The sequence below is a fragment of the Oreochromis aureus genome, linkage group 12 (assembly GCF_013358895.1).
Source record: "Oreochromis aureus strain Israel breed Guangdong linkage group 12, ZZ_aureus, whole genome shotgun sequence".
Classification (NCBI taxonomy): domain Eukaryota; kingdom Metazoa; phylum Chordata; class Actinopteri; order Cichliformes; family Cichlidae; genus Oreochromis; species Oreochromis aureus.
This window is the reverse complement of record NC_052953.1, coordinates 19,419,273-19,428,052: the sequence shown is the minus strand read 5'-3', so window position 1 is coordinate 19,428,052 and position 8,780 is coordinate 19,419,273. Positions and strand designations below refer to the sequence as shown.

At 42.3% G+C, this 8,780-nt stretch overlaps 1 protein-coding gene across 1 annotated transcript; it reads right to left on the bottom strand.

The window, feature by feature from the left end:
* Positions 1-763: 763 nt before the first annotated feature.
* On the bottom strand, positions 764-5,731 carry mat2ab (methionine adenosyltransferase II, alpha b). The gene is made up of 9 exons (XM_031755348.2): positions 5,638-5,731; positions 4,818-4,895; positions 4,605-4,727; positions 4,404-4,516; positions 4,169-4,312; positions 3,853-4,071; positions 3,569-3,751; positions 3,048-3,181; positions 764-2,612 (listed from the first exon to the last, which is right to left on the bottom strand). The coding sequence occupies exons 1-9, from the start codon at positions 5,729-5,731 to the stop codon at positions 2,510-2,512; spliced, it is 1,191 nt and encodes a 396-aa protein (XP_031611208.1). The 3' UTR covers positions 764-2,509.
* Positions 5,732-8,780: the final 3,049 nt, after the last annotated feature.

Here is an 8,780-nt window from a genome sequence, read left to right as displayed (position 1 = left end):
GTTTTCCCCTCAAACCATTTTAGGTGTGCCCAGTACTATCTGCCCTGCCACAACTAGTGCCACGTTGTTGTTGCTTGGTAGTGTGTGCGATGGGTGGGAGGGCACACAGGTGAAATTATTCTTTGGAGCAACCTCAGCTTCCATTACCGACCATATAACCAATTTATCAGCTACAGTTTGAGCTTCAAAAGCTCAGCCAGGGTGTTGGTTGTGCTCCAAGTCACATGAAATGACCTACTGACTCTTTTATCTTGTTCTGACAGCTGCTAGGAGCAAATTAAAAGGCCGCAGCAAACATTGCTCAGGGCTGAAACTGGTCCAGTGGTATCATGAAAGATGATAGCCCTGAAACTCCTTTTGTTCCCCCGGATAAGTCCGGCTAGCCTCACCAGTAACACTGATGATAAATGCCAAATGGTTAAACAAATGTGTACTGAGACCTACATGTATCCATTTTGATTGCAGTTTATTCCAGAACCCATTCTAATTTTGTAGATTTACAAACCAATGTTAATGATCAACAGCAGTCTTGGAGGGGTTTTTTGGTTTTGTTTAACACACACACACACACACACACACACACACACACACACACACACACACACACACACACACACACACACACACACACACACACACACACACACACACACACACACACACACACACACACACACACACACACACACACACACACACACACACACACACACACACACACACACACACACACACACACACACAAAAAAAAACTTCAAAGACATTTTAGAGGTGTAGTTGTTTATTACAGAGAATAAGGAAACTACCCAGTCCAGACATGAAGTTTAATACAGAATGAGCTACGTGTTCCTTTGGAAGTTGAACGCATGTTGGTGGGAGGGGAGAAAAGCAAATGGGGAGCAGAGGAAATAGAAAAGGCACTCTTACACTTACTATAGCCAACGGGATGACCTCCGAGTAGTAAAAAGGGACCAAAACCAAAATTTCTATCCCACACACACGAGATGGACATGTAAACAAGGCTGGTTTCTCTGTACTACACCAACCAAATGTTGCCATCACAGTAACGGGGATAGGCAAGAGCCAAAAATAATAATTGCACCAGATATTTTAAAAATGGGATTTTCAATAACTAACCTGCCTAAAAAAAATAAGTTCTGCAGTTCAAAAAACAAAAAAACGGTTGTAAAATAGTCATTTACAATTAGCCAGTGACACTTTCTTGCCGAGGCAGTCCAAAGCTTTTCTGTACAACACTCTGGAGCCTCAAGCCAAACACCAAAATGACCAAGTCACAAGAAAGTCAAGACCTAATACCCAAGTTTGTTTAAAGCTGCCTTCTGAAATTTCGGCTTCTCTGTATCCACGCCGAGTTTCAGAGAACAAATAAATAGTGTTGAGGTTTAATTCCTAGCCAATAAGACTGTGGCAAAGAACACACCCCTCTAAGGATAAAGATGAAACAGGTTTCTCTGTAGCTACACCTGCCATCAATAAACTTGAGGGAAATTGAGTCTTTAGGTCACTTCAAACCATACAAAAAAAGCAAGTGAAACTAGTTTTTTTTAAATGACTAGTTTAAAATTGAATTTCAATGCATAAGCAATTCAATTTTTCCCCATAACCTTCAAGTATAACCAAAACCTCTGCAGACCAGAGCAGTGACAGCAGCTTCTGACTTTTCTGTATTACGTCAGAAAACAGCAAAGGTCTGTAGGGGTGTCTGAGGCCTAATGCTCATTTAAGAGCTTGAATAATTAGGATTTGGCTTGCCCCTTAGCCTGCAATGCATAGCATTTTTTATTTATTTTTTTAAATAGTGAAAACAGCAACAACCCTTGAATTTTAATTGTGCCATTCTAGCATCCTCCACAAGGATGAGGGGAAAACAAGTTAACAAAGGATAATGAACACTGGGGGTCAAGGAACAACCGTACCAGGCTGACAACAGGAGTAATGTTTGGAGAGAAGCTAAGCTTTTTGTGGGGGACAGAGCCAGATCACAAGACTCCAAATTATGCACTTGAGAGCACTTTGAAATTATTTTTCTCTTTTAGATGTCATGCAGACTCGTTAGTAGCACCAGTAAATTAAGAGGAATATCACATACAACCTATTATGCTACCGCCATGACAGTGATAGAAGACTGACCATAGTGACGAGTGTGGAATGCCAAAAACGAGGACTGAACGCCGCTACTCAGCGCATCACAACACGAAGCGGGGGGGAACTTCAAGACATGGGAGAACAGTAAGTACTACGGTGCATGAGTTCATGGAACCCATCTAGTTCTTTAAAACATCAAGTTTCTGAGGCATGCCTCCTGGGACCCAGCACGATACTGCAATCAGCAGAAAAACAGTCAAGACAAAAGAGGGAGGTGGAGTGAGGAAAGGGGTTAATGTGTTAAATGGTACCAATATGAGAGATAAGGGCATTTCACCCCCGGAACCTTGGAGGCTTCTCTGTAGTATACACCAACAAGCCTGGGGGTAAAAGCTTAACAGGTTTAGTATTTGAGTTTTTTGGGGACCTCCCAAGGGAAGGAGTCTCGGCCAAAGTGGCCGTAGGCTGCAGTCCTCTGATACAAGGGTTTCTTCAGATCCAGATCCCTGGAATACATAATCAAACTCTTTAGCAGCAGTCACATCCAGTGACCTCAAATGCACACATACTCACACAGGCATAATGCTCGAATTAGCCGGTGGGGAGGGTCGACAGCTACAAAAATAAATGGCTGGTAAACAGGGGAACGTGAAGACTCGACACTTACCCTGCCAACCACAGGACACTGCAGCTTGCAGAAACCAAACTCCTCCCATTTATAAAACCCACTAAATGAGCTAAATAATCCAAATATAATAACTCCCCCACTAAATAAGCCGTTTGCCCCCACTGAAGCCCAGGTGTTTAACCTAATGCAATTTGTTAAGTGCATTTTTTTCCATACCCGTTAACTTTGATACCTGTGACAAGAGGAACTGTCTGTTGCTTTCACAAAAAAAATAAACTTTGAACCACAGGTGGCTTCAAAGGTTATACATTACCTGACGATGACTCCAGGCCGGAGATCAAAGTTCTTCTTCACGATGTCAAGTAGCTCCCTCTCACTCTTGTGGGATGTCCCATAGTGGAAGATAGAAATCGAGAGGGGATGGGCAACTCCAATGGCATACGACACCTAATACAGCACACAGATGTGTTATATCAAGCAGGAAAACGGAAAACTTCAGGCAGGAGCCTGCTGCAGCCTCACTCCCTGAAATAAAGGGGGTTTTAGCTGCATTTCCACCACAGAAACTTTCCTCAGAGGCTATGAGCCTTTCAAAGATTTGGAGGAGGAGGGGGGGAGGAGGAGGAGGAGGAGGAGGGGGGAGGGGGGGTTCAGCAGATTAAGCAGGACATAATCTACACCAGCTTTTACAACACAGTGGAACCACAACTACCCGGAAATCTGATGAACCCCCAACAGTTGCTAGGACAAAAAAAAAAAAAATTAAAAACAAAAACAAAAAAATGGTTTCTGAACACTTTGGGTGGAAACGCAGCTTCTACCACTACCACTCACCTGGACCAGCACCCTCCTGCAAAGCTCAGCTTTCACCAGAGACTTGGCCACCCAACGTGCTGCATAAGCAGCAGAGCGATCCACCTTTGTGTAATCTTTCCCAGAGAAGGCTCCACCACCATGGGCCCCCCAGCCTCCGTAAGTGTCTACAATGATCTTACGTCCGGTGAGGCCAGCATCTCCCTGCAATGAAGGAAACAAGGTCAACTCAAAGTTGAATAGCTCCTGATAAACAAAACAAAACAAGACAAAAAAAAAAAAAAAAGCCATTAAAAGATATTTACCTGTGGGCCTCCAATGACAAAACGACCACTGGGCTGCAGGTGGTAGATGGTGTCATCATCCAAGTAGATGCAGGGAACAACCGCCTTGATGACCTTCTCCTTCAGAGCATCTCTCATCTCCTCCAAGCAAATATCCTCATCGTGCTGGACAGAGATGACAATAGTGTGCACACGCACTGGCAGCATGGCACCGCGGTCCTGGCGGTACTGTACAGTAACCTGTGAAAGAAACAAAATGAGCAGCTTTTTAGAACCATCCCTTTCCCAATTTTCCTTTTGCTAGTGCAAATTAGAATTATATTAAAATAATGAATACCTGTGTCTTTGAGTCTGGTCGGAGCCATGGAAGAGTGCCATTGCGGCGCAGTTCAGCCATCTTGGCATTCAGCTTGTGGGCAAGAACGATTGTGAGAGGCATGCACTCCTCAGTCTCATCAGTGGCATATCCAAACATCAAACCCTGCAGAGTGAGACAATTATCGTTTTAAAAAGCTTTTAAGGACAAGAATATGTTGTATTTGTGGTTTCAGAACACTCAGGCCAATACTAACCTGATCCCCAGCTCCGATGTCCTCCTCATTGCGATCAATGTGAACACCCTGAGCAATGTCAGGAGACTGCTGTTCCAGGGCCACAAGAACATTGCAGGTCTTGTAGTCGAATCCTATGCAGAAGACACAGCAGGAGGTTAAGACTAATAGTCCATAAAAATCAATCAATTAAAAAAATAAATAAAATAAAGCAATGCACACCTTTGGAGGAGTCGTCATATCCAATTTGACGAATGGTGTCACGAACAATTTTCTGGTAATCCACCGTGGCCCGTGAGGTAATCTCACCTGCCAATAGGATCATCCCAGTCTTGGCAACAGTCTCTGCATGAGGCATTTCAGGACTCAGTTAAATACCCTGGTGTCAACACAGGAGTGAAGCCAATGCAAACAAGATAGGAAATATTTATTTACCACATGCAACTTTGGCATCTGGATCCTGCTTCAGATGGGCGTCCAAAACTGCATCGCTTATCTGGTCACAGATTTTGTCTGAAAAACAAAAACAATAACGTGAGTAAACGGCAACATCAATCACGTCACAGGGTCCAAATGTAAACTGCGGCACGTCGGCGCCAACTATCCCCCTTCATACTCAAGAGGAATAGATGGGAGTCTCGGCGGTCGCCATTTCAGCATGCGCACATGTGGTGTCAAAGAGAGCCCGCGCAACTCCACGGAGACCGGAAGGCAAGCACAGTACACTTAGAAACGTTTAATCGCTTAACTAACTAAACATCGACACTGATAAAATACACAGTCTATCTTCATCTTCAGGGATGAAGATGATTGTGTTAGGAGTCACCTACCTACACAACCAGCCGCGTGCTTCTTGAATACGCACGAATGGCAGATTGAGGGGGGGGAAAATAAACCAGTTAAAATGAATAACTATACCGTAAATAATAGGGCATTCACGTGACAACTTCACCGTGTAGACTATGACTTTTGTGCTACATTTGCTGCCGGTGGCGCAGACACGGGACAGAATGACCTATTCACCGAAGATTAGCTAGCTTATATCAGCTAGTAGCGCGTGGTCTTGAAGCCGGCCAAGGTACAAGAAGAAGAAAAAAGGGCCGCGACGTTGTTATTTCACTCCCTATTTTTCATTTTAATACAGTGATAAGCTATAGTTTGTGGGAGATAGGAAGTAGTAAAAAACAAAACATAGCAATAAATGTATCTTATTTCATCAGCCAGAATGATAGAAGGCCGACATCTCGCGTCTTACCGGGGTGTCCTTCTCCGACGGACTCTGACGTGAACAAAAAGCAGTCCTCGTCAATGAGGGAGTTATGAAAACCATTCATCTGTCCGTTCATCATTGTTAACGGCTGCCCCTGGTACGATAACGTCTTTAGTTGTTATTACTAATTACTAACAGTGCCGCGGCGGTTTTCCCTGCTCTTCAGAAGACGACCCCTCGCGTCTCGGTGCTCCGATCCTCAAGCTTGAGCCTCATGGCGCAGAGCTGCTGTATTTATCCTGCGAAGTCAGACGCCATGACGTAACGAGGAGGTGGACCGTACCATTGAGCCTATGAAGGGGCCGCACCGACCAAGAATGCGGTGCTGAATTTGATAGCGAACACGTGCCGAGTAGATGCTACAGTGACATGGCCGATTTGCAGGTTTTGCCTAGAAATAATAGTATAATACCTAAAGTATATGAATGTGTGAAGGTGTGGCAAGAATGATGATCTAGTAAATCCGTCCAGGTTGTCTCACCGTGTGTGGTAGTTTGGTCAGGTCAGAAGCCCACCCTTAACAGCTAAAACTTTTAAAGGATCATTTTGCTCTGATCTGACTATAAAACAACTCCTTTTGAAAGAAAACTTCTGTTATTTACTCCTGAAATTGTGCGGTGAATTCCTTTTTAGGCATAGATCTATTATAGGGTGGCGGCGGACTACCAAAGGGGGAAATATGGAGTGAGCTAAGCTGAATACGCATAAACTGTGTAAACAGTAGATTTTGGTGCTTTAGTCAGATTGAGCTGAGTTTGAAAATCGGTGCCTTCCACCCAAACACATCCTTTTTGTATTTATTAATGCCTTGGAGTAAAAAAAAGAATACAGCATTCGTGTCTTCCAATACAAATATCAAAACCCAAATTGAATTCTCAAGTTACAGGCCACAAATTGAGCACCAAGGATTGACCGGCTGGGGCTGAGCTCGCATGCATGCTGGACTAATAAAAATCCGGTTACACGACAAATAGAAAGCATTGTAAATAGTCGGATAACAGGTAATGTTTGTTTTGTATAATTCCATGCTTAACTGCAGTCCCCGCTGATTCCTGTATTATATAAAATAATATTTTTGTTTTTAAGTATTTGATCATAGGCTTAAGTGTACTGGATGAGAAGTGGGTTTCCTGGAAACAATTATTAAAGTTTGGTATAAACCAGCAGTGGCGTAATTAATCTGATAAGTTGCATTAGTTTTGCTATCGTGGGTACATCAGAACATTGGCTTCCCTGGTGACAGAGCCAGAATAACCTGGAAATGCATTTCCAGCATGAAAACTGGACTGTTGGGTGGAAAAGACAGATGCTGTGGATATTATATCTAAACACAACTTGATTATATTAGAATAAAAAAGCTCCTATCTCTCTCTCACGCTCCAGGGCCTGTTATTTAATGTAATCAACATCTATGTTTTGTGAGCATGTTGTACCTTTGTTAGTCCCAGATGGATTTAGTTATTGTCTCTAAAACTTACTACTTAAACAAAAGCAAAGAAGTCACAACATAAAACAAAGCAGAGAATAAGATTTACAAAATTTCATTCCACTTTAGGAGACCAGAGTATATCTATCTTCAGTTTGGGAACATTGTATTTCTTCACAGGAACACATGGATCTTTGTTTTTTATGCAGAAAAGATACATTTATCACAAATCTGATATGCATGTAGTAGCTGATGAAACACTTACATAATATCTTAGTGAACCACTTGTTTGCTGAGACATCTTGCATAAATCTATTCTGCATGTCATTGTGAATATTGACATTCTGCACCTTTCACCATTTCTATTTTTTTCATTAGATATGAATTCACCGGCAGTCACAGTGACATAGCGTTTACAGAGGCTTAGACCACACCCACCCTCCCACAGTGGCTTTTGAATCAGAGGATTTTCATTGTGAATCTGTTAGCTTGGTCAGTATTACCTTGTATAGTGACACTAAACCAAGCAAATCAGTCCGTGACAGTGTTGCGTCAGTGCACTCATCATGAATGTGCAGGGTGGACAGTTTCCTTTCACAGGGCAAAAGTATGATGCAAGATGTACCTGCTGTTGCTTTCTGCACAGTGTGTTTGTTGCCGACCATTGTAGACTTCAGAAAGTCTAAAATAGCAAACAATAGCAAATCAAGAAGTTTTGATTTCTTTTCATTAGATCAATAATGGACTAAAGGTCCCCTTCACTGCTTGTTATCTTTGAAATAAATGTAGCTCGGTAGTGCCGCTACTCTATTTACCTTTATAATGACATCCCAAAGAATATGCAGTAATTTGTGCAAAGGATTTCACAATTTAGACTCTGTTTCTTGTCATTTCTTTGCAAAAGCCCAGAGCCATGCTTGGTTTTCTTTATGTTTTGTTAGTAAAATGGGAAAGAGATATTGCTTTCAGTGTATGGTTAAGCTTGTTAAACATGTGCAAACATACATAACAACATAAGGCAAAAACAGAGTTTGTATAATTCCAGTGAGCTTAAAAGTCAATATTTGGTAAGAGCACATTTATTTTCCAGCACAGCATGAAATCTCTTAGGAAATTTTCCTTGTAATTTCTTTAAGTAGTCTTCAGGAATAGTTCTCCAGATTTCGTGAAGGACATTCAATGCACTTCTTTGTTGGGTGCCTTTTGTTCTATTCTCTGAGGAGGTCCAATCCATGACTGACTGTGCTCCGTTGTGTCGTGTTCTATCCAAGTATGCTTTTACTACACTGGCAGTGTGTTTGGGATCGTTGTCCCACTGAAAAATTAAGCCATTGCAAATCAGTTGCTTTCCAGATGGTACTGCATGGTGGATAAGATACTTATCTTTATGATTCTATCAATTTGAATACGATCCCAAATGCCACTGTCTGAAATGTAGCCCCAAACATGCAGCCTCCACTATGTTTTACATGTGGGTGTAGACACTCACTCCTGACCTCCTTAGTGTACACCTTCAACCAAAAATTTCCATTACATTAGTTTTTATGTCTTGTTTCCCTTCCTTAAGAATGACATTGAGGAACAGCCACACTTCCACTGAGACCATTTCTAAGGAGGCTGCAGCAAACATGGACCCATTGAAGGTTTCGTGCTGTTTCTTAACAGCATGACTTTCAGATACTATTCATTTGTTGTTTGGACC

Excerpts from the sequence above, each read along its gene's own strand:
- mat2ab (XM_031755348.2), bottom strand. The coding sequence starts at position 5,731 with ATGATGAACGGACAGATGAATGGTTTTCATAACTCCCTCATTGACGAG. Across the intron at positions 4,072-4,168 it reads GACCAGACTCAAAGACACAG|GTTACTGTACAGTACCGCCA; the intron begins GTATTCATTATT and ends TTTCTTTCACAG. Across the intron at positions 2,613-3,047 it reads CGGCCTGGAGTCATCGTCAG|GGATCTGGATCTGAAGAAAC; the intron begins GTAATGTATAAC and ends TATGTATTCCAG.